We start from the raw sequence: 27,143 nt of genomic DNA on the forward strand, positions 1-27,143 counted from the left end.
TATTTTCCCTAGGCTTTCTTAACTTGTTTAACTCACTCCAAAATTTTTTCTTATTTTCATTAAAATTTCTTGACAGTGCCTCTCCCACTCTATCATCTGCTCTCCTTTTGCACTCTCTCACCACTCTCTTCACCTTTCTTTTACTCTCCATATACTCTGCTCTTCTTATAACACTTCTGCTTTGTAAAAACCTCTCGTAAGCTACCTTTTTCTCTTTTATCACACCCTTTACTTCATCATTCCACCAATCACTCCTCTTTCCTCCTGCCCCCACCCTCCTATAACCACAAACTTCTGCCCCACATTCTAATACTGCATTTTTAAAACTATTCCAACCTTCTTCAACCCCCCCACTACTCATCTTTGCACTAGCCCACCTTTCTGCCAATAGTTGCTTATATCTCGCCCGAACTTCCTCCTCCCTTAGTTTATACACTTTCACCTCCCTCTTACTTCTTGTTGCCACCTTCCTCTTTTCCCATCTACCTCTTACTCTAACTGTAGCTACAACTAAATAATGATCTGATATATCAGTTGCCCCTCTATAAACATGTACATCCTGGAGCCTACCCATCAACCTTTTATCCACCAATACATAATCTAACAAACTACTTTCATTACTTACTACATCATACCTTGTATATTTATTTATCCTCTTTTTCATAAAATATGTATTACTTATTACCAAATTTCTTTCTACACATAGCTCAATTAAAGGCTCCCCATTTACATTTACCCCTGGCACCCCAAATTTACCTACTACTCCCTCCATAACATTTTTACCCACTTTAGCATTGAAATCCCCAACCACCATTACTCTCACACTTGATTCAAAACTCCCCACGCATTCACTCAACATTTCCCAGAATCTCTCTCTCTCCTCTACACTTCTCTCTTCTCCAGGTGCATACACGCTTACTATAACCCACTTTTCACATCCAATCCTTATTTTACTCCACATAATCCTTGAATTTATGCATTTGTAGTCCCTCTTTTCCTGGAGTGAAAAAATATCGTTAACCGGGGGTCCACTATATATATATATATATATATATATATATATATAGTAGTAGGTTGGTAGACAGCAACCGCCCAGGGAGGTACTACCGTCCTGCCAAGTGAGTGTAAAACGAAAGCCTGTAATGGTTTTACATGATGGTAGGATTGCTGGTGTCTTTTGTCTGTCTCATAAATATGCAAGATTACAGGTAAGTCTTGCTACTTCTACTTACACTTAGGTCACACTACACATACATGTACAAGCATATATATACACACCCCTCTGGGTTTTCTTCTATTTTCTTTCTAATTCTTGTTCTTGTTTATTTCCTCTTATCTCCATGGGGAAGTGGAACAGAATTCTTCCTCTGTAAGCCATGCGTGTCGTAAGAGGCGACTAAAATGCCGGGAGCAAGGGGCTAGTAACCCCTTCTCCTGTATATATTACTAAATTTAAAAGGAGAAACTTCAGTTTTTTGTTTTGGGCCACGCCACCTCAGTGGGATACGGCTGGTACGTTGAAAGAAAGAAGAAGAGGTTAATCATAGAATTGATGAGGGAAAAAAGGTGAGTGGTGCGTTGAGGTATATGTGGAGTCAAAAAACGTTATCTATGGAGGCAAAGAAGGGAATGTATGAAAGTATAGTAGTACCAACACTCTTATATGGGTGTGAAGCTTGGGTGGTAAATGCAGCAGCGAGGAGACGGTTGGAGGCAGTGGAGATGTCCTGTTTAAGGGCAATGTGTGGTGTAAATATTATGCAGAAAATTCGGAGTGTGGAAATTAGGAGAAGGTGTGGAGTTAATAAAAGTATTAGTCAGAGGGCAGAAGAGGGGTTGTTGAGGTGGTTTGGTCATTTAGAGAGAATGGATCAAAGTAGAATGACATGGAAAGCATATAAATCTATAGGGGAAGGAAGGCGGGGTAGGGGTCGTCCTCGAAAGGGTTGGAGAGAGGGGCTAAAGGAGGTTTTGTGGGCAAGGGGCTTGGACTTCCAGCAAGCGTGCGTGAGCGTGTTAGATAGGAGTGAATGGAGACGAATGGTACTTGGGACCAGACGATCTGTTGGAGTGTGAGCAGGGTAATATTTAGTGAAGGGATTCAGGGAAACCGGTTATTTTCATATAGTCGGACTTGAGTCCTGGAAATGGGAAGTACAATGCCTGCACTTTAAAGGAGGGGTTTGGGATATTGGCAGTTTGGAGGGATATGTTGTGTATCTTTATATGTGTATGCTTCTAGACTGTTGTATTCTGAGCACCTCTGCAAAAACAGTGATAATGTGCGAGTGTGGTGAAAGTGTTGAATGATGATGAAAGTATTTTCTTTTTGGGGATTTTCTTTCTTTTTTGGGTCACCCTGCCTCGGTGGGAGACGGCCGACTTGTTGAAAAAAAAAAAATATATATATATATATATATGTATATGTATATATATACAGTGGACCCCCGCTTAACGATCACCTCCAAATGCGACCAATTATGTAAGTGTATTTATGTAAGTGCGTTTGTACGTGTATGTTTGGGGGTCTGAAATGGACTAATCTACTTCACAATATTCCTTATGGGAAAAAATTCGGTCAGTACTGGCACCTGAACATACTACTGGAATGAAAAAAGTTCGTTAACCGGGGGTCCACTGTATATGTATATATATATATATATATATATATATATATATATATATATATATATATATATATATATATATATATATATATAGTGTGTGTGTGTGTGTGTGTGTGTGTGTGTGTGTGTGTGTGTGTGTGTGTGTCTATATATATATATATATATATATATAGATATATATATTTAATTTATTTATTTATTTATTTATATATTTAATTTATTTATTTATTTATTTATTTATTTATTTATTTATTTAATGTATGTATGTATGTATGTAGGTAGACAGCAACCACCCAGGGAAGTACTACCGTCCTGCCAGATGACTGTGAAACAGAAACCTGTAACTGTTTTGCATGATGGTAGGATTGCTGTTTTCTTTTTCTGTCTCATAAACATGCTAGATAACAGGGATATCTTGCTACTCCTACTTACACTTTGGTCACACTTCACAGACACGCACATGCATATATATATACATACATCTAGGTTTTTCCCCTTTTTCTAAAGAGCTCTTGTTCTTCTTTATTTCTTCTATTGTCCATGGGGAAGTGGAAAAGAATCTTTCCTCCGTAAACCATGCGTGTCGTATGAGGCGACTAAAATGCCAGGAGCAATGGGCTAGTAACCCCTTCTCCTGTAGACATTTACTAAAAAAGAGAAGAAGAAAAACTTTATAAAACTGTGATGTTTGAATGTGCGTGGATGTAGTGCCGATGACAAGAAACAGATGATTGCTGATGTTATGAATGAAAAGAAGTTGGATGTCCTGGCCCTAAGTGAAACAAAGCTGAAGGGGGTAGGGGAGTTTCGGTGGGGGGAAATAAATGGGATTAATCTGGAGTAAAGGTTGGATGTGAAAAGTGGGTCATAATAAGAGTGTATGCACCTGGAGAAGAGAGGAATGTAGAGGAGAGAGAGAGATTTTGGGAGATGTTAAGTGAATGTATAGGAGCCTTTGAACCAAGTGAGAGAATAATTGTGGTAGGGGATCTGAATGCTAAAGTAGGAGAAACTTTTAGAGAGGGTGTGGTAGGTAAGTTTGGGGTGCCAGGTGTAAATGATAATGGGAGCCCTTTGATTGAACTTTGTATAGAAAGGGGTTTAGTTATAGGTAATACATATTTTAAGAAAAAGAGGATAAATAAGTATACAAGATATGATGTAGGGCGAAATGACAGTAGTTTGTTGGACTATGTATTGGTAGATAAAAGACTGTTGAGTAGACTTCAGGATGTACATGTTTATAGAGGGGCCACAGATATATCAGATCACTTTCTAGTTGTAGCTACACTGAGAGTAAAAGGTAGATGGGGTACAAGGAGAATAGAAGCATCAGGGAAGAGAGAGAGGTGAAGGTTTATAAACTAAAAGAGGAGGCAGTTATGATAAGATATAAACAGCTATTGGAGGATAGATGGGCTAATGAGAGCATAGGCAATGGGGTCGAAGAGGTATGGGGTAGGTTTAAAAATGTAGTGTTAAAGTGTTCAGCAGAAGTTTGTGGTTACAGGATAGTGGGTGCGGGAGGGAAGAGGAGCGATTGGTGGAATGATGATGTAAAGAGAGCAGTAAGGGAGAAAAAGTTAGCATATGAGAAGTTTTTACAAAGTAGAAGTGATGCAAGGAGGGAAGAGTATATGGAGAAAAAGAGAGAGGTTAAGAGAGTGGTGAAGCAGTGTAAAAAAAGAGCAAATGAGAGAGTGGGTGAGATGTTATCAACAAATTTTGTTGAAAATAAGAAAAAGTTTTGGAGTGAGATTAATAAGTTAAGGAAGCCTAGAGAACAAATGGATTTGTCAGTTAAAAATGGAAGAGGAGAGTTTTTAAATGGAGAGTTAGAGGTATTGGGAAGATGGAGGGAATATTTTGAGGAATTGTTAAATGTTGATGAAGATAGGGAAGCTGTGATTTCGTGTATAGGGCAAGGAGGAATAACATCTTGTAGGAATGAGGAAGAGCCAGTTGTGAGTGTGGGGGAAGTTCGTGAGGCAGTAGGTAAAATGAAAGGGGGTAAGGCAGCCGGGATTGATGGGATAAAGATAGAAATGTTAAAAGCAGGTGGGGATATAGTTTTGGAGTGGTTGGTGCAATTATTTAATAAATGTATGGAAGAGGGTAAGGTACCTAGGGATTGGCAGAGAGCATGCATAGTTCCTTTGTATAAAGGCAAAGGGGACAAAAGAGAGTGCAAAAATTATAGGGGGATAAGTCTGTTGAGTATACCTGGTAAAGTGTATGGTAGAGTTATTATTGAAAGAATTAAGAGTAAGATGGAGAATAGGATAGCAGATGAACAAGGAGGCTTTAGGAAAGGTAGGGGGTGTGTGGACCAGGTGTTTACAGTGAAACATATAAGTGAACAGTATTTAGATAAGGCTAAAAAGGTCTTTGTGGCATTTATGGATTTGGAAAAGGCGTATGACAGGGTGGATAGGGACGCAATGTGGCAGATGTTGCAGGTGTATGGTGTAGGAGGTAGGTTACTGAAAGCAGTGAAGAGTTTTTACGAGGATAGTGAGGCTCAAGTTAGAGTATGTAGGAAAGAGGGAAATTATTTCCCAGTAAAAGTAGGCCTTAGACAAGGATGTGTGATGTCACCGTGGTTGTTTAATATATTTATAGATGGGGTTGTAAGAGAAGTAAATGCGAGGGTCTTGGCAAAAGGCGTGGAGTTAAAAGATAAAGAATCACACATAAAGTGGGAGTTGTCACAGTTGCTCTTTGCTGATGACAATGTGCTCTTGGGAGATTCTGAAGAGAAGTTGCAGAGATTGGCAGATGAATTTGGTAGGGTGTGCAAAAGAAGAAAATTAAAAGTGAATACAGGAAAGAGTAAGGTTATGAGGATAACAAAAAGATTAGGTGATGAAAGATTGGATATCAGATTGGACGGTGAGAGTATGGAGGAGGTGAATGTATTCAGATATTTGGGAGTGGACGTGTCAGCGGATGGGTCTATGAAAGATGAGGTGAATCATAGAATTGATGAGGGGAAAAGGGTGCACTTAGGAGTCTGTGGAGACAAAGAACTTTGTCCTTGGAGGCAAAGAGGGGAATGTATGAGAGTATAGTTTTACCAACGCTCTTATATGGGTGTGAAGCATGGGTGATGAATGTTGCAGCGAGGAGAAGGCTGGAGGCAGTGGAGATGTCATGTCTGAGGGCAATGTGTGGTGTGAATATAATGCAGAGAATTCGTAGTTTGGAAGTTAGGAGGAGGTGCAGGATTACCAAAACTGTTGTCCACAGGGTTGAGGAAGGGTTGTTGAGGTGGTTTGGACATGTAGAGAGAATGGAGTGAAACAGAATGACTGCAAGAGTGTATCAGTCTGTAGTGGAAGGAAGGCGGGGTAGGGGTCGGCCTAGGAAAGGTTGGAGGGAGGGGGTAAAGGAGGTTTTGTGTGCGAGGGGCTTGGACTTCCAGCAGGCATGCGTGAGCGTGTTTGATAGGAGTGAATGGAGACAAATGGTTTTTAATACTTGACATGCTGTTGGTGTGTGAGCAAAGTAACATTTATGAAGGGGTTCAGGGAAACCGGCAGGCCGGACTTGAGTCCTGGAGATGGGAAGTACAGTGCCTGCACTCTGAAGGAGGGGTGTTAATGTTGCAGTTTAAAAACTGTAGTGTAAAGCACCCTTCTGGCAAGACAGTGACGGAGTGAATGATGGTGAAAGTTTTTCTTTTTCGGGCCACCCTGCCTTGGTGGGAATCGGCCAGTGTGATAATAATAATAATAATAATATATATACAGTGGACCCTCGACCAGCGATGGCATCGATTAACGATAAATCTGACTAGCGATACATTTTATCGCAAAAATTTTGCCTCGATTAGCGCTAAAAAACTCGACCAACACTATTCCTTCCGTCAGACGCGTCCACTTCTGGCCAGTGTTTACAAGCCAGCCAGCCACCGCGGTCACTTCCAAGCATACAATCGGAACATTTCATATTATCACAGCCTTTTTAGTGATTGCACCTGCAAAATAAGTCACCATGGGCCCCAAGAAAGCTTCTAGTGCCAACCCTACAGCCAAAAGGGTGAGAATTACTATGGATATGAAGAAAGAGATCATTGCTAAGTATGAAAGTGGAGTGCATGTCTTCGAGCTGGCCAGGCTGTACACAAAACCCCAATCAACCATCGCTACTATTGTGGCCAAGAAAACGGCAATCGAGGAAGCTGTTCTTGCCAAAGGTGCAACTATGTTTTCGAAACTGAGATCGCAAGTGATAGAAGATGTTGAGAGACTGTTATTGGTATGGATAAATGAAAAACAGATAGCAGGAGATAGCATCTCTCAAGCGATCATATGTGAAAATGCTAGGAAGTTGCATGACGATTTAATTAGAAAAATGCCAGCAACTAGTGGTGATGTGAGTGAATTTAAGGCCAGCAAAGGTTGGTTTGAGAGATTTAAGAATCGTAGTGGCATACATAGTGTGATAAGGCATGGTGAGGCTGCCAGTTTGGACCAAAAAGCAGCTGAAAAATATGTGCAGGAATTCAAGGAGTACATAGACAGTGAAGGACTGAAACCTGAACAAGTGTTTAATGGTGACATTGACAATGTTGTGAAACACTTTAGGAATGTCATAAAAGAACGGGAGGTACAGGCCTCTATGGGCAGATATGTTGTGCAACAGAGGTCCAGTGACTCTCAAGCTGGTCCTAGTGGCATTAAAAGAAGAAGGGAAGTAACCCCGAAAAAGGACTTGCCAATAAGTCCTAATGGAAGGGGATTCTCCTTCTAAACACTAAGACCATCAACACACTCCCCTCTTCCCATCCCATCAATCATCACCAGATCTTCAAGAAAGGTAAGTGTCATGTAACTTTGCATGTCTTCTTCAGTTTGTGTGTATTAAAATTAATATTTCATGGGTCAAATTTTTTTTTTTTTCAATACTTTTGGGTGTCTTGCACGGATTAATTTGATTTCCATTATTTCTTATGGGGAAAATTAACTTGACTAACGATGAGCTCTCAGGAACGGATTAATAGCGTTAGTCGAGGGTCCACTTTATCATTAAATAAATAAATATATATATATATACATATATATATACATATATATATATATACATATATATATATATATATATATATATATATATATATATATATATACACACACACACACATGCACACACGCACACACGCACACACACACACACACACACACACACACACACACACACACACACACACACCTACCATCTGACTTACGACCTGCTCAACTTACGACCACTCGACTTACAACCGTGTTTTTTATGCAAACTTCTGGGAAATAAACAACTGCCGTCATGTTGACGGCAGTGAAGGGACTTGAGCTAGAGTTCGTCACGGCCACGCTAGCTGGAGATTCGTCTGTAAAAACTTGCATTTGTGGTCACAGAGGTGCCTGTGCTAACTTTCCTATGGTGTAGAAATATACCTAGTTGGATGAATCTTATTGTGGCTAGCTGGTCTAGTGGCTAACGCGATGGGCTGGAGTTTTGAGACTCTATGACCGCGGGTTCAATCCCGGCCGGGGGTATGGGGTGTTTTGTTGATATTCAGTAGTAAAGTTCGACTTACGACCATTTCGACTTACGACCGGTTTCTCGGAACCGAACTCGGTTGTAAGTTGGATGGTAGGTGTGTGTGTGTATATATATATATATATATATATATATATATATATATATATATATATATATATATGTATATATATGTGTGTGTGTGTGAGTGTGGTGAGAGTGTTGAATGATGATGAAAGTATTTTCTTTTTGGGGATTTTCTTTCTTTTTTGGGTCACCCTGCCTCGGTGGGAGACGGCCGACTTGTTGAAAAATATATATACAGTGGACCCCCGGTTAACGATATTTTTTCACTCCAGAAGAATGTTCAGGTGCCAGTACTGACCGAATTTGTTCCCATAAGGAATATTGTGAAGTAGATTAGTCCATTTCAGACCCCCAAACATACACGTACAAACGCACTGACATAAATACACTTACATAATTGGTCGCATTCGGAGGTGATCGTTATGCGGGGGTCCACTGTATTATCATAGTTCCTTGATAATGTGAGTAGTCACGAAAGCGCTTGGAATTTCTCTATTTTTTCAGAGTGGTTGTTTTGCATATTCCGAAATCACCTGTTTACTGTGATCTTATTGCATATATATATATATATATTCTTCTTTCTTTCAACACACCGGCCGTATCCCACCGAGGCGGGGTGGCCCAAAAGGAAAAACGAAAGTTTCTCCTTTTACATTTAGTAATATATACAGGAGAAGGGTTACTAGCCCCTTGCTCCCGGCATTTTAGTCGCCTCTTACGACACGCTTGGCTTACGGAGGAAGAATTCTGTTCCACTTCCCCGTGGAGATAAGAGGAAATAAACAAGAACAAGAACTAGAAAGAAAATAGAAGAAAACCCAGAGGGGTGTGTATATATATGCTTGTACATGTATGTACAGTGTGACCTAAGCGTAAGTAGAAGTAGCAAGACATACCTGAAATCTTGCATGTTTATGAGACAGACAAAAGACACCAGCAATCCTACCATCATGTAAAACAATTACAGGCTTTCGTTTTACACTCACTTGGCAGGACGGTAGTACCTCCCTGGGTGGTTGCTGTCTATCAACCTACTACCTATAATATATATATTCTTCTTTCTTCTTTCAACATACCAGCCGTATCCCACCGAGGTGGGGTGGCCCAAAAGGAAAAACGAAAGTTTCGCCTTTTAAATTTAGTAATATATACAGGAGAACGGGTTACTAGCCCCTTGCTCCTGGCATTTTAGTCGCTTCTTACAACACGTATAGCTTACGGAGGAAGAATTCTGTTCCACTTCCCCATGGAGGTAAGAGGAAATAAACAAGAACAAGAACTAGTAAGAAAATAGAAGAAAACCCAGCGGGGTGTGGATATATATGATGGTACATGTATGTGTAGTCTGACCTAAGTGGAAAAACGAAAGTTTCTTCTTTTACATTTAGTAATATATACAAGAGAAAGGGTTACTAGCCCCTTGCTCCCGGCATTTTAGTCGCCTCTTACAACACGCATGGCTTACGGAGGAAGAATTCTGTTCCACTTCCCCATGGAGATAAGAGGAAATAAACAAGAACAAGAACTTGAAAGAAAATAGCAGAAAACCCAGAGGGGTTTGTGTATATATATATGCTTGCACACGTATGTGTAGTGTGACCTAAGTGTAAGTAGTAATCTTGCATATTTATGAGACAGACAAAAGACACCAGTAATAATACCATCATGTAAAACAATTACAGGCTTTCGTTTTACACTGACTTGGCAGGACGGTAGTACTTCCCTGGGCGGTTGCTGTCTACCAACCTACTACCTTTAATATATATATTTATATTGTTTTATTCATACAGAATAACTTGCTCACATGTAGAAATAGCTCTTGAAATAATGTAACCTTTTTTCAAATTTAAGAATATTACTCTAATGCTGAATTACCTTAACTTCTAATTCTTGATTAATTTGCAGATGATGCCAATATATGGAACCGCTATTTAGAAAATTACATACGTGTTACTGGAGTTGCACCCAAATGGTTTACTGCTCCTTGGTTGTACGTGGAATGCTACATGTATACCCGCATCCATGAATCATTATATCTCTGGTAAAATTGATTTTTATGATGTATTGAGAATTTTATTTTTTTAAGCTTAAGACAGTTATAAACTTTTTGTAACAAGTTTAGTATTCATTTTTATATTTTACTCTTTGTTTTTATGATTTGTGTATAATTGGCAGTTGGTAGCCTGTGTGATTGAAATACTTTGTTTTATTATTTTTTTGCCTTTGCTTCACAACAGAATGATATTTAAAGGAATCCTCATTACATTGATTTGAAACTTAATACCTGTATTTAAGAGGAGGAAAGGTAAGGATAGAAAGAGGGGATATTATAAGTGAGATTATCATAAATGAAATAGCATTAATAAGGGGTAATAATTGTTTTTATTCAGTAAACCTATTTAATAATGGAGGAGTGGGTGACTAGCAATAGAATTTGTGGTAGATAGAGAAAACATTACTTTGCCACAGCTATAACAAAAATGAACAAATCTGAGACCAAAGGACTTTGTTGTTTCAGAATTTGTTGACCCAGTAGATTTTGTTCCTTAATATTTCTGAAGTCCTTTAAATGGAGGTCCATTATATGGAGGGTTTACTGTACCTATTCATTGACACTTGTAATACCTGGTATCCTAATAAACAGCAACTTCCAATATCCACTTCCCTTATAATTGGTGTGAATCAGGCACAGGATTGGCCAGTAAGGCATAGACATGAATGTTGTACATCTTATTGGCTTTCTGATTATTTTATATTTTATATCTGGAAGGATTTAAAAGAAGAATGTGAATATGAAGAAGGAGTCTGAATGAAAGCTGTACTGCCACACTAGTTAAACACTGACAAGTCTAACATTGGTATAAGTACAGGTGCTCCTTGACTTATGATGGTTCAACTTAGGATATTTCGAATTTATGATGGTGCAAAAGCAATTACTTTGGAGATGAAACTTGAGATTATTGGTCAGCGTGAAGGCAACAAGTCCATAACTTGCATTTATTTAGTTACAGTGGACCCTCGCCTAATGATATTAATCCGTTCCTGAGAGCTCAACGTTAGGCAAAATTATCGTTAGCCGAATTAATTTTCCCCATAAATAATGGAAATCAAATTAATCCGTTCCCGACACCCCAAAGTATGAAAAAAAAACAATTTTACCACATGAAACGTTAATTTTAATACACACAAACTGAAGAAGACATGCACAGTTACATGACACTTACCTTTATTGAAGATCTGGTGATGATTGATGGGATGGGAGGAGGAGAGAGAGTGGATGGTGTTAATGTTTAGAAGGGAAATCCCCTTCCATTAGGACTTGAGGTAGCAAGTCCTTTTCTGGGGTTACTTCCCTTCTTCTTTTAATGCTACTAGGACCAGCTTGAGAGTCACTGGACCTCTGTCGCACAACAGATCTGTCAATGGAGCTCTGTACCTCCCGTTCCTTTAAGACTTTCCTAAAATGGGCCATAACATTGTCATTGTACAGGTTGCCAACACAGCTTGCAGTAGCTGTGTCAGGGTGATTTTCATCTGTAAAGGTTTGGACTTCAAGCCACTTTGCACACATTTCCTTAATTTTTGAGTAGGCACAATGGATTCCACAACTGGCATAGGCTTCTCAAGGTTAGCCCCAAACCCTTCAAAATCTTTCTTAATTTCCATACTAATTCTCGCCCTTTTTACCACAAGGTTGGCACTAGAAGCTTTCTTGGGGCCCATGGTGACTTATCACTAAAAACGCTGTGATAATATGAAATGTTCCGATTGTATGTTTGGATGCGACCGCGGTGGCTGGCTTGTAAACACTGGCACCCACGGGACAAGTGAGGCGCGCTCAGGCCATACATGGACGCGTCTCAAACGGCATGAATTGCATTGGGCGAGTTTTTTAGCGCTAGCCGAGGCAAAATTTTTGCGTTAAAATGTATCGCTAGTGGATTTAACGTTATGCGATGCATTCGTTAGGTGAGGATCCACTGTACTTTTCAATACTGATATATAGTTACAGTAATTGTTTATTTACTTATTCAATGACAGTAGTTATTTAATTATTTAGCATGTATTCATATTCAGCTTATGATATTTTCAACTTATGATGTGTTTTTTGAAATGTAACCCCATTGTCAGTTGAAGGGCACCTGTATTCTGAATATTGCCTGTTTGCAGTTTCAAGCACAGAGCTATACTTTGTGGTGTTCTATGCTCATTAGTTTAGCACATTTATTTTCTCACTTACAGTAAGGCTCCGCTTTACGTCATTTCGCTAATACATGTGCGGATATTTCAAATTATGACCAATACTCATTATACGGCTCCTCTGACTTGCTATTACAGTCACTGCGTACCACTCTGTTTGTTTACATCCTCCGTGAGCTCTGCATCTCTCCATTATGTGTGGAAATTTCATAATTTCAAGTGCTCTAAAGTTATTGTGTATTTTATAAATTTTTCTTTCAACACACCGACTGTATCCCACCGAGGCGGGGGTAGCCCAAAAGGAAAAACATAAGTTTCTCCTTTTACATTTAGTAATATATACAGGACACACACATACATACACACACACAGTAGGTGAGGCATAGTGTTACAGAATTGAATGTAATTTTAAGCACACAAGACAGTGCACAGTGGGAGGGAGAAGCAGGAAGGCCAGGACGAATGAAGCCAAACTACAAGAAAGGGGACTACACGGGAATGAGGAACTTCCTGAATGGGGTTCAGTGGGACAGAGAACTGGCAGGGAAGCCAGTTAATGAGATGATGGAATATGTAGCAACAATATGCAAGGAGGCTGAGGAGAGGTTTGTACCCAAGGGTAACAGGAATAATGAAAAAGCCAGGATGAGCCCATGGTTCACCCAAAGGTGCAGGGAGGCAAAAACTAAGTGTGCTAGGGAATGGAAGAAATATAGAAGGCAAAGGACCCAGGAGAATAAGGAGAGCAGTCATAGAGCCAGAAACGAATATGCACAGATAAGAAGGGAAGCCCAAAGACAATATGAAAACGACATAGCAGCAAAAGTCAAATCTGACCCGAAACTGTTATACAGCCACATCAGGAGGAAAACAACAGTCAAAGACCAGGTAATCAGGCTAAGGAAGGAAGGAGGAGAGACAACAATAAATGACCATGAAGTATGTGAGGAACTCAACAAGAGATTCAAAGAAGTGTTCACAGAGGAGACAGAAGGGGCTCCAGAAAGACGGAGAGGTGGGGCACACCACCAAGTGCTGGACACAGTGCACACAACCGAGGAAGAAGTGAAGAGGCTTCTGAGTGAGCTAGATACCTCAAAGGCAATCGGGCCAGATAACATCTCCCCATGGGTCCTGAGAGAGGGAGCAGAGGCACTTTGTGTACCCAAAACAACAATATTCAATACGTCTATCGAAACAGGGAGATTGCCTGAGGCATGGAAGACAGCAAATGTAGTCCCAATCTTTTAAAAAGGAGACAGACATGAAGTACTAAACTACAGACCAGTGTCACTGACATGTATAGTATGCAAAATCATGGAGAAAATTATCAGGAGAAGAGTGGTGGAACACCTAGAAAGGAATGATCTCATCAACAGCAGCCAACATGGTTTCAGGGACGGGAAATCCTGTGTCACAAACCTACTGGAGTTCTATGACATGGTGACAGTAGTAAGACAAGAGAGAGAGGGGTGGGTGGATTGCATATTCTTGGACTGCAAGAGGGCATTTGACACAGTTCCACACAAGAGATTAGTGCAAAAACTGAAGGACCAAGCAGGGATAACAGGGAAGGCACTACAATGGATCAGGGAATACTTGTCAGGAAGACAGCAGCGAGTCATGGTACGTGGCGAGGTGTCAGAGTGGGCACCTGTGACCAACGGGGTCCCACAGGGGTCAGTCCTAGGACCAGTGCTGTTTCTGGTATTTGTGAACGACATGACGGAAGGAATAGACTCTGAGGTGTCCCTGTTTGCAGATGACGTGAAGTTGAGAAGAATTCACTCGATCGAAGACCAGGCAGAACTACAAAGGGATCTGTACAGGCTGCAGACCTGGTCCAGCAATTGGCTCTTGGAGTTCAATCCCACCAAGTGCAAAGTCATGAAGATTGGGGAAAGGCAAAGAAGACCGCAGACAGAGTACAGTCTAGGGGGGCCAGAGACTACAAACCTCACTCAAGGAAAAAGATCTTGGGGTGAGTATAACACCAGGCACATCTCCTGAAGCGCACATCAACCAAATAATGGCTGCAGCATATAGGCGCCTAGCAAACCTCAGAACAGCATTCCGACATCTTAATAAGAAATCGTTCAGGACCCTGTGCACTGTGTACGTTAGGCTCATATTGGAGTATGCGGCACCAGTTTGGAACCCATGCCTAGCCAAGCACGTAAAGAAACTAGAGAAAGTGCAAAGGTTTGCAACAAGACTAGTCCCAGAGCTGAGAGGTATGTCCTATGAGGAGAGGTTAAGGGAAATCAACCTGACGACACTGGAGGACAGGAGAGATAGGGGGGACATGATAATGACATACAAAATACTGAGAGGAATTGACAAGATGGACAAAGACAGGATGTTCCAGAGATGGGACACAGCAACAAGGGGACACAGTTGGAAGTTGAAGATGCAGATGAATCACAGGGATGTTAGGAAGTATTTCTTCAGCCACAGAGTAGTCAGCAAGTGGAATAGTTTGGGAAGCAATGTAGTGGAGGCAGGATCCATACATTGCTTTAAGCAGAGGTATGATAAAGCTCATGGTTCAGGAAGAGTGACCTAGTGTTGATTAGTGAAGAGGCGGTGCCAGGAGCTCGGACTCGACCCCTGCAACCTCAACTCAGTGAGTACAACTAGGTGAGTACACACACACACACACACACACACACACACACACACACACACACACACACACACACACACACACACACACACACACAGGAACAAGCAGTCAGGCACTTGTAAAAGCTGTAGTGCACATTCACACACACACATACACAGGATTTCACACCTTCCTGTAAACTGACCTGATAACCCTCCCTTAACACTCCACTATCCTCTCTCTCTCTACCTATCTCTCTCTACCCATCTCTCTCTGCCCTCTCCCATCTCTCCCCTCTCCCATCTCTCCCCTCTCCCATCTCTCATCTCTTCCCTCTCCCATCTCTCCCCTCTCCCATCTCTCCCCCTCTAACCTCTCTCCCCCTCTCTCTCTTCCCTTTTCCCCTCTCTCCCCCTCTCTCTCTTCCCTTTTCCCCTCTCTCCCCCCTCTCTCTCTCTCCTCTCTCTCTCTCTCTCTCTCTCTCTCTCTCTCTCTCTCTCTCTCTCTCCTCTCTCTCTCTCTCTCTCTCTCCTCTCTCTCTCCTCTCTCTCTCCTCTCTCTCTCCTCTCTCTCTCCTCTCTCTCTCCTCTCTCTCTCCTCTCTCTCTCCTCTCTCTCTCCTCTCTCTCTCCTCTCTCTCTCCTCTCTCTCTCCTCTCTCTCTCCTCTCTCCTCTCTCTCTCCTCTCTCTCTCCTCTCTCTCTCTCCTTTTCCCTTCTCACTCTCCCCTTCTCTCTCTCTCCTACCTTTCCCTTATCTCTTTCCCTCTCTCTCTCTCTCTTGCTCTCTCTCCCCCCTTTTCCCATCTCACTCTCCCCCCTCTCTCTCTCCTTCTACCTTTCCCTTCTCTCTCTTTCTCTCACTCTTTTCTCTTTCTAAAAAAAGAAAGGAAAGAAAAGGGAAAAAAGAAGGAAAAAAAGAAAAAAAAATTATGAGGACTGAAAGGAACCAGGGATCAGATGAGAATGGTTCTGGTAGGGAGGAGTGGATAGAGGAGCAGTGGAAAAGGATGGAACAAGAGTGGGAGAGAAAATTAGGAGAACTTTCTGAAAAAATGGAGACAGAGCTTTCTGTGAAATTGGAAAAGAGGTTGGAGAAGGAGAAGAAGAATTGAGAGACACAAGTCAAAACTGCAGTAGCCAGGATAAGGGTCCTAGAAGATGAGGTAAACAGGCTGAAGCGAGTTACAGGGGCATTGACCAGAGAAGACACAGCACATGAAGCTGAGAGGCCGAACAGGAAGGAAGGAGATATGAATTATGCTAAGGTCATATCAGCCTGCCAAGAAGGGCTAAGGAGTGAAAGGGGAGAGCAGCTGGGTGCAGATGGAGAGGGTGATAGGTCAAATACAGAGGCACAACCATGCTACCAAGAGCCACTGGAAAAAACAAGGGAGAAAATGACCTCATACAGACAGGAACCAGAGTCACAGAGGGAAAGGCAATTGGAGGAGGAAAGGGCAAAATCAGTGTTTATCCATGGGCTTCAGGAGAGAGAGGAAAGGACACACTGAAAGATGGCAGGCAGAAAGAAAGGAGATTGAGAACATTATCACAGAAATAGGTGAAGAAGACACGGACGAGATTGTAAATTTTCAGAGAATAGGGGTTGCTTGAAGGGGAGAAAATGGCCGATCAAGCTGATTTTCAGGACAGAAACAGTGCGGAACAGGATCCTCCAAGAGAAACCACGGTTGAAGTACTCGGCAGAGTGCAAGAGGGTGTTCCTAGACAGAACACAAACAGAATGACAGCAGCTGAGGGAGAGGACAAAAAAGTGAAAAGAGCTAGAAAGGGAGACAAGGATGGAACAAGCAGAGGTCAATCAGAGCAGGACAGAGCAGCAAGGCCAAGCACACACAGGACCATCCCCAGAACCCCACAACCTGTCACACCATCCCAACACAAACTACAATCCATACTCACAGCTTCCACCCAACACCCAGCTATAGAAACCCACAGTATGCTACCAGGTCTCCCACCCTCACAGGCCCCCCAAACCACAGTGTTGGAGAGGAAACTGAAGGTATGGTACACAAACTCTGATGGAATAACAAATAAGTGGGAGGAGTGGCACGAAAGAGTCAGAAGCATCACTGGACATCATAGCTCTCACAGAAACCAAGCTTACAGGTATGATAACAGGTGCTATCTTTTCAACAGGATACCTGAGGAAAGACAGAGGGAACAGGGGGGTGGAGGAGTGGCACTGCTGATCAAAAACTGATGGAATTTTGATGAGCTGGAGAGAGGAGACAGTGGAGAAGAGTGGTGGAACACCTAGAAAGGAATGATCTCATCAACAGTAGCCAACATGGTTTCAGGGACGGGAAATCCTGTGTCACAAACCTACTGGAGTTCTATGACATGGTGACAGCAGTAAGACAAGAGAGAGAGAGGGGTGGGTGGATTGCATTTTCTTGGACTGCAAGAAGGTATTTGACACAGTTCCACACAAGAGATTAGTGCAAAAACTGGAGGACCAAGCAGGGATAACAGGGAAGGGACTACAATTGGTATTTATGAACGACATGACAGAAGGAATAGACTTGGAAGTGTCCCTGTTTGCAGATGAGGTGAAGTTGATGAAAAGAATTCATTCGATCGAAGACCAGGCAGAACTACAAAGGGATCTGGACAGGCTGCAGACCTGGTCCAGCAATTGGCTCCTGGAGTTCAACCCCACCAAGTGCAAAGTCATGAAGATTGGGGAAGGGCAAAGAAGACCGCAGACGGAGTACAGTCTAGGGGGCCAGAGACTACAAACCTCACTCAAGGAAAAAGATCTTGGGGTGAGTATAACACCAGGCACATCTGAAGCACACATCAACCAAATAACTGCTGCAGCATATGGGCCCCTAGCAAACTTCAGAACAGCATTCCAACATCTTAATAAGGGATCGTTCAGGACCCTGTACACCGTGTACGTTAGGCCCATATTGGAGTATGCGGCACCAGTTTGGAACCCACACCTAGCCAAGCACGTAAAGAAACTAGAGAAAGTGCAAAGGTTTGCAGCAAGACTAGTCCCAGAGCTAAGAGGTATGTCCTACGAGGAGAGGTTAAGGGAAATCAACCTGACGACACTGGAGGACAGGAGAGATAGGGGGGACATGATAACGACTTACAAAATACTGAGAGGAATTGACAAGGTGGACAAAGACAGGATGTTCCAGAGATTGGACACAGTAACAAGGGGACACAGTTGGAAGTTGATGACACAGATGAATCACAGGCATATTAGGAAGTATTTCTTCAGCCACAGAGTAGTCAGTAAGTGGAATAGTTTGGGAAGCGATGTAGTGGAGGCAGGATCCATACATAGCTTTAACCCGTAAAGGGTCCAAGCAGATCTACATTCACAAGTGTAGTGCTACAAAAGTAGATCTACGTTTTTTTACATATTTTCAAATATAACAAAAAAAAATTAGATCAAAGTTTTTTTACACATTTTCAAATGTAAAAAAACAAAAAGAAGATCTACTTTTTTTACATACTTTCAAATGCTGAAAAAACATATATATACGTTTGGACCGTTTACGGGTTAAGCAGAGGTATAATAAAGCTCACGGTTCAGGGAGAGTGACCTAGTAGCGACCAGTGAAGAGGCGGGGCCAGGAGCTAGGACTCGACCCCTGCAACCTCAACTCGGTGAGTACAACTAGATGAGTACAGGAGAAAGGATTACTAGCCCCTTGCTCCCAGCATTTTAATCACCTCTTATGACACGCATGGCTTACAGAGGAAGAATTCTGTTCCACTTCCCCATGGAGATAAGAGGAAATAAACAAGAACAAGAACTAGTAAGAAAAAAGAAGAAAACCCAGAGGGGTGTGTATATATATACAGTGGACCCCTGCATAACGATGGCATCACATAGCGATTTTTCCGCATACCGATTACTTTTATCGCAAAATTTTTGCCGCGCATACCGATTAAAAACCCGCTTACCGATTTTCGTCCGAGACGCGTCCAATGTGCCCTCAGCCAGCCTCACATGTGCCAGCCGTCCCATTGTTTACCAGCCAGCCTCCGCGGTAACATCCAAGCATACACTTGGAATATTTCGTATTATTACAGTATTTTCGGTGCTGTTTCTGGAAAATAAGTGACCATGGGCCCCAAGAAAGCTTCTAGTGCCAACCCTACACCTCAAAGGGTAAGAATTACTATAGAAATGAAGAAAGAGATAATTGATAAGTATGAAAGTGGAGTGCGTATAGCCGACCTAGTCAAGCTGTACAAGAAACCCCAATCAACCATCGCTACTATTGTGGGCACCAGAAAGACAATCAAGGAAGCTGTTCTTGCCAAAGGTTCAACTGTGTTTTCGAAACAAAGATCGCAAGTGATGGAAGATGTTGAGAGACTCTTATTGGTGTGGATAAATGAAAAACAGATAGCAGGAGATAGCGTCTCTCAAGCGATCATATGTGAAAAGGCTAGGAAGTTGCATGAGGATTTAATTAAAAAAATGCCTGCAACTAGTGATGATGTGAGTGAATTTAAGGCCAGCAAAGGTTGGTTTGAGAGATTTAAGAAGCGTAGTGGCATCCATAGTGTGATAAGGCATGGTGAGGCTGCCAGTTCGGACCACAAAGCGGCTGAAAAATATGTGCAGGAATTCAAGGAGTACATAGAAACTGAAGGACTGAAACCTGAACAAGTGTTTAATTGTGATGAAACAGGCCTGTTCTGGAAGAAAATGCCAAGCAGGACCTACATTACTCAGGAGGAAAAGGCACTCCCAGGACATAAGCCTATGAAAGACAGGCTTACTTTGTTGATGTGTGCCAATGCTACTGGTGATTGCAAAGTGAAGCCTTTATTAGTGTATCACTCTGAAACTCCCAGAGCGTTCAGGCAAAAGAATGTCCTCAAGGATAATTTGTGTGTGCTGTGGAGGGCAAACAGTAAGGCATGGGTCACTAGGGAATTTTTCTATAACTGGTTACACCATGCATTTGCCCCCAATGTGAAAGATTACCTAACTGAAAAGAAATTAGAACTTAAGTGCCTCCTGGTGTTAGACAATGCCCCTGGTCATCCTACAGACGTGGCAGAGCGACTTTATGGGGACATGAGCTTCATTAAGGTGAAGTTTTTGCCTCCTAATACCACTCCTCTCCTGCAGCCCATGGACCAGCAGGTTATTTCCAACTTCAAGAAACTGTACACAAAAGCTCTGTTTGAAAGGTGCTTTGTAATGACCTCAGAAACTCAACTGACTCTAAGAGAGTTTTGGAGAGATCACTTTAATATCCTCAATTGTGTAAACCTTATAGGTAAGGCTTGGGAGGAAGTGACTAAGAGGACCTTGAACTCTGCTTGGAAGAAACTGTGGCCAGAATGTGTAGACAAAAGGGATTTTGAAGGGTTTGAGGCTAACCCTGAGAATCCTGTGCCAGTTGAGGAATCCATTGTGGCATTGGGAAAGTCCTTGGGGTTGGAGGTTAGTGGGGAGGATGTGGAAGAGTTGGTGGAGGAGGACAATGAAGAACTAACCACTGATGAGCTGATAGATCAACTTCAAGAGCAAGAGGCCAGACCTGGGGAAACTGGTTCAGAGGAGGGGACAGAGAAATTGAAGAAGTTGCCTACTACAAAGATAAAGGAAATCTGTGCTAAGTGGCTTGAAGTGCAAACCTTCATGGATGAAAATCACCCTCACACAGCTATTGCAAGCCGTGCTGGTGATTATTACACTGACAATGTTGTGAAACACTTTAGGCAAGTCATAAAGGAACGAGAGGTACAGGCCACTATGGACAGATATCTTGTGCGAAAGAAGTCCAGTGACTCTGAAGCTGGCCCTAGTGGCATTAAAAAAAGAAGGGAAGTAACCCCAGAAAAGGACTTACTACCTCAAGTCCTAATGGAAGGGGATTCCCCTTCTAAACAGTAAGAAGATAATGCTCTCCCCTCCTCCCATCCCATCAATCATCACCAGATCTTCAATAAAAGTAAGTGTCATTTAATTGTGCATGCCTTTTTCAGTTTGTGTGTATTAAAATTAACATTTCATGTGGTAAAAAAAAATTTTTTTCATACTTTTGGGCGTCTTGCACGGATTAATTTTATTTCCATTATTTCTTATGGGGAAAATTCATTCGCATAACGATTATTTCGCATAACGATGAGCCCTCTTGCACGGATTAAAATCGTTAACCGGGGGTCCACTGTACTTGTACATGCATGTTTAGTGTGACCTAAGTGTAAGTAGAAGTAGCAAGACGTACCTGAAATCTTGCATGTTTATGAGACAGAAAAAAGACACCAGCAATCCTACCATGATGTAAAACAATTACAAGCTTTCGTTTTACACTCACTTGGCAGGACGGTAGTACCTCCCTGGGCGGTTGCTGTCTACCATCCTACTACCTATGTATTTTATACATTCTTTCTTCTTTCAACAAATCGGCTGTATCCCACCGAGGCAGGGTGGCCCAGAAAGAAAAACGAAAGTTTTTCATTTTAAATTTAGTAATTTATACAGAAGGGGTTACTAGCCCCTTGCTTCTGGCATTTTAGTCACCTCTTACAACACGCATGGCTTACGGAGGAAGAACTCTGTTCCGCTTCCCCATGGACATAAGAGGAAATAAACAAGAAGAAAAACTAGTAAGTAAATAGAAGAAAACCCAGAGGGGTGTGCATATATATGCTTGTACAGTGGACCCTCGACCAACGATATTAATCCGTTTCTGAGAGCTCATCGTTAATTGAAATTATCGTTAGTCGAGTTAATTTTCCCCATAAGAAATAATGGAAATCAAATTAATCCATGCAAGACACCCAAAAGTATTGAAAAAAAAAATTTTACCACATGAAATATTAATTTTAATGCACACAAACTGAAGAAGACATGTACAATTACATGACACTTACCTTTATTGAAGATCTGGTGATGATTGATGAGATGGGAGGAGGGGAGACTGTGGATGGTGTTAGTGTTTAGAAGGGGAATCCCCTTCCATTAGAACTTGAGGTGTCAAGTCCTTTTCCGGGGTTACTTCCCTTCTTCTCTTAATGCCACTAGGACCAGCTTGAGAGTCGCTGGACCTCTGTCGCACAACATATCTGTCCATAGAGGCCTGTACCTCCCGTTCCTTTATGACATTCCTAAAGTGTTTCACAACATTGTCAGTGTCACAATTAAACACTTGCTCAGATTTCAGTTCTTCACTGTCTATGTACTCCTTGAATTCCTGCACATATTTTTCAGCTGCTTTTTGGTCCAAACTGGCAGCCTCACTATGCCTTATCACACTATGTATGCCACTACGATTCTTAAATCTCTCAAACCAACCTTTACTGGCCTTAAATTCACTCACATCACCACTAGTTGCAGGCATTTTTTCTAATTAAATCCTCATGCAACTTCCTAGCCTTTTCACATATGATCGCTTGAGAGATGCTATCTCCTGCTATCTGTTTTTCTTTTATCCACACCAATAACAGTCTCTCAACATCTTCTATCACTTGCGATCTCAGTTTCGAAAACATAGTTGCACCTTTGGCAAGAACAGCTTCCTTGATTGCCGTTTTCTTGGCCACAATAGTAGCGATGGTTGATTGGGGGTTTTGTGTACAACCTGGCCAGCTCGGAGACACACACTCCACTTTCATACTTAGCAATGATCTCTTTCTTCATATCCATAGTAATTCTCACCCTTTTTGCTGTAGGGTTGGCACTAGAAGCTTTCTTGGGGCCCATGGTGACTTATTTTGCAGGTGCAATCACTAAAAACGCTGTGATGATATGAAATGTTCCGATTGTATGTTTGGATGGGACCGCGGTGGCTGGCTGGCTTGTAAACAATGACCACAAGTGGACACGTCTCAGATGGAACGAATCGTGTTGGTTGAGTTTTTTAGCGCTAGTCGAGGCAAAATTTTTGCGTTAAAATGTATCGCTAGTCAGATTTAACGTTAGACGATGCCATCGTTGGTCGAGGGTCCACTGTACAGTGGACCCCCGCATAGCGAACTTAATCCGTGCAAGAGGGCTGGTCGTTATGCGAAATGTTCGCTATGCGAATTAATTTTCCCCATAAGAAATAATGGAAATAAAATTAATCCGTGCAAGACACCCAAAAGTATGAAAAAAAAAATTTTTTACCACAAAAAAATGTTAATTTTAGTACACACAAACTGAAAAAGGCATGCACAATTACATGACACTTACTTTTATTGAAGATCTGGTGATGATTGATGGGATGGGAGGAGGGGAGAGAGAGTGTTAGTGTTTAGAAGGGGAATCCCCTTCCATTAAGACTTGAGGAGGCAAGTCCTTTTCTGGGGTTACTTCCCTTCTTCTTTTAATGCCACTAGGACCAGCTTCAGAGTCACTGGACTTCTTTCGCACAACATATCTGTCCATAGTGGCCTGTACCTCTCGTTCCTTTATGATTTGTCTAAAGTGGTTCACAACAGTGTCATTGTAACAGTCACCAGCACGGCTTGCAATAGCTGTGTGAGGGTGATTTTCATCAAAAAAGGTTTGCACTTCAAGCCATTTTGCACACATTTCCTTAATCTTTGAAGTAGGCAATTCCTTCAATTTCTCTCTCCCCTCCTTTGAACCAGTTTCCCCAGGTCTGGCCTCTTGCTCTTGAAGTTGATCTATCAGCTCATCAGTGGTTAGTTCTTCATTGTCCTCCTCCACCAACTCTTCCACATCCTCCCCACTAACCTCCAACCCCAAGGACTTCCCCAATTCCACAATTGATTCCTCAACTGGTATACTACTCCTCTCAGGGTTAGCCTCAAACCCTTCAAAATCCCTTTTGTCTACACATTCTGGCCACAGTTTCTTCCAAGCAGAGTTCAAGGTTCTCTTAGTCACTCCCTCCCAAGCCTTACCTATAAGGTTTACACAACTGAGGATATTAAAGTGATCCTTCCAAAACTCTTTTAGAGTCAATCCAGTGTCTGTGGTCACTTCAAAGCACTTTTGAAACAGAGCTTTTGTGTACAGTTTCTTGAAGTTGGAAATGACCTGCTGGTCCATGGGCTGCAGGAGAGGAGTGGTATTAGGAGGCAAAAACTTCACCTTAATGAAGCTCATGTCCCCATAAAGTCGCTCTGCCACGTCTGTAGGATGACCAGGGGCATTGTCTAACACCAGGAGGCACTTAAGGTCTAATTTCTTTTCAGTTAGGTAATCTTTCACATTGGGGGCAAATGCATGGTGTAACCAGTTATAGAAAAATTCCCTAGTGACCCATGCCTTACTGTTTGCCCTCCACAGCACACACAAATTATCCTTGAGGACATTCTTTTGCCTGAACGCTCTGGGAGTTTCAGAGTGATACACTAATAAAGGCTTAACTTTGCAATCACCACTAGCATTGGCACACATCAACAAAGTAAGCCTGTCTTTCATAGGCTTATGTCCTGGGAGTGCCTTTTCCTCCTGAGTAATGTAGGTCCTGCTTGGCATTTTCTTCCAGAACAGGCCTGTTTCATCACAATTAAACACTTGTTCAGGTTCCAGTCCTTCAGTTTCTATGTACTCCTTGAATTCATGCACATATTTTTCAGCCGCTTTGTGGTCCGAACTGGCAGCCTCACCATGCCGTATCACACTATGGATGCCACTACGCTTCTTAAATCTCTCAAACCAACCTTTGCTGGCCTTAAATTCACTCACATCATCACTAGTTGCAGGCATTTTTTTAATTAAATCGTCATGCAACTTCCTAGCCTTTTCACATATGATCGCTTGAGAGACGCTATCTCCTGCTAGCTGTTTTTCATTTATCCACACCAATAAGAGTCTCTCAACATCTTCCATCACTTGCGATCTTTGTTTCGAAAACACAGTTAAACCTTTGGCAACAACAGCTTCCTTGATTGCCGTTTTCTTGCCCACAATAGAAGCGATGGTTGATTTTGGTTTCTTGTACAACCTGACCAGGTCGGTGATACGTACTCCACTTTCATACTTATCAATGATCTCTTTCTTAATTTCAATGGGTATTCTTACCCTTTGAGGTGTAGGGTTGGCACTAGAAGCTTTCTTGGGGCCCATGGTCACTTATTTTCCACAAACAGCACCGAAAACACTGTAATAATACGAAATATTCCGAGTGTATGCTTGAATGTTACCGCGGAGGCTAGCTGGTAAACAATGGGACGGGCGGCACATGTGAGGCTGGCTGAGGGCCCACATTGGACGCGTCTCGGACGAAGTTCGCTGAGCGGGTTTTTGTCCACTATGCGGGGCAAAATTTTAGCGAACAAAGCGTTCGCTATGCGGATTGTTCGCTATGCAAGGCGTTCGCTATGCGGGGGTCCACTGTACTTGTATGTGTAGTGTGACCTAAGTGTAAGTAGAAGTAGCAAGACATACCTGAAACCTTGCATGTTTCTTCTTCTTTCTTTCAACACACCGGCCGTATCCCACCGAGATGGGGTGGCCCAAAAGGAAAAATGAAAGTTTCTCCTTTTACATATAGTAATATACATACAGGAGAAGAGGTTACTAGCCCCTTGCTCCCTGCATTTTAGTTGCCTCATACAACACGCATGGCTTACGGAGGAAGAATTCTGTTCCACTTCCCCATGGAGATAAGAGGAAATAAACAAGAACAAGAACTAGAAAGAACATAGCAGAAAACCCAGAGGGGTGTGTGTATATATATGCTTGTACATGTATGTGTAGTGTGACCTAAGTGTAAGTAGAAGTAGCAAGACATACTTATCTATCTATACATATATTCTAGGTAAGACCCCAATGGGGGTGAGTGGGGAAATGGGGGATAGGAGAAGAATAGGTTGGTTACAGGATGGTTGTTAGTGTAAGGGAAAGAACCAGGGCTTAACCCAGTTGCTGAGCTGATAGTGATTCAAGAGATCAGACGCAGCTTCGGGCCTTGGGGTGGGCGGGGGGGGGGCAAAGCGTGGATCACAGGTACATGGGCAATATTAAAGGTCCCCACCTGTGAATACAGGTTAGTGAGTCAAGATTGCAAAAGGGTTATTTGTATAAAGGGGTTGGGTCAGAGTCTAGTAGTGAGTAGAAGAGGTGTTTGCAAGACGTACCTGAAATCTTGCATGTTCATGAGACAGAAAAAAGGATACCAGCAATCCTACCATCATGTAAAACAATTACAAGCTTTTGTTGGACACTCACTTGGCAGGATGGTAGTACCTCCCTGGGTGGTACATATTCTGATAATTATACTTCTATGTCTCTGTACCTAAATAAACTTGGACACTGTGGTGCCATGCAGGTACACATTAAAATCACTAAGAGTGTCTCACTAGTCTTGAAGATGCCATTTTATTAATAATAATAATAATAATAATTGCTGTGGGGTGCTTTAAATGTCATATGTTAATACAGCCTTTCCTCACTTAATGATGGAGTTCCGTTCCCAAGACCTCATTGGGAAATGAATTTGTTGCTCAGTGAGGTGCATACTGTAATGGTAGTGGGTTTGTTTTAATGTCACCTTTACAGCATTTATAACATTTCTGGTATATTTTTAAATACAGTGGAACCTTGACTTACGAGTGCCCCAACATACGAGTTTTTTGAGATACGAGCCGTCAGTCGGTCGATTTTTTGCTCTGAGTTACGAGCCAACATTTGAATTACAAGCCAGCTCCCCCCCACTTCCCCCTCAACCCAAAACTTGGACACCTCTCTTGTTTATCTATGATTTCATGCTTTAATTCCATGGAAATCATTCTTTTTCTTACCAGCACTGTCCTTTACAATTACTTTCTTAGGACCCATGATTAGAAAAGCAAAATTTAGCCAAGTGACTGTCAAAAATGTAAGCAAATCAGCAGAGAACTGCTCCCACTGTGTGGTAAACAGTGCACTGAATTGACTTCGTTCTGAAGCTCTTGTTGTTATAATAATGTATTATTATTATTAATTTAGGGAACTGAGGCTCTGTTGTTATTGTAATAATAATTATTATAACTATTATTATTGATAATAATTTAGGGAACTGAAGCCCTCTCACCAGCATCAAGGTCCCTTGATGCTGGTGAGGGGCTCTTGATCTAGGGAATTGGATATGTGCTCTAGTTCCCTAAATTAATAATAATAATAATAATAATAATAATAATAATAAAGATCATCA

The 27,143-nt window shown here is 41.9% G+C and overlaps 1 protein-coding gene across 4 annotated transcripts in view; it reads left to right on the plus strand.

Moving 5' to 3' along the window:
* LOC128688378 (damage-control phosphatase ARMT1) overlaps positions 1-27,143 on the plus strand; it is a 74,253-nt gene that overhangs the window by 14,841 nt on the left and 32,269 nt on the right. For all 4 annotated transcript variants that reach the window (XM_070086769.1, XM_070086770.1, XM_070086772.1 and 1 more), the window contains one exon: positions 10,143-10,278. In XM_070086769.1, coding sequence (XP_069942870.1) covers positions 10,143-10,278 — 136 coding nt within the window. The remainder of the gene's footprint in view (positions 1-10,142; positions 10,279-27,143) is intronic.

The sequence above is a fragment of the Cherax quadricarinatus genome, chromosome 19, assembly GCF_038502225.1.
Source record: "Cherax quadricarinatus isolate ZL_2023a chromosome 19, ASM3850222v1, whole genome shotgun sequence".
Taxonomy (NCBI): domain Eukaryota; kingdom Metazoa; phylum Arthropoda; class Malacostraca; order Decapoda; family Parastacidae; genus Cherax; species Cherax quadricarinatus.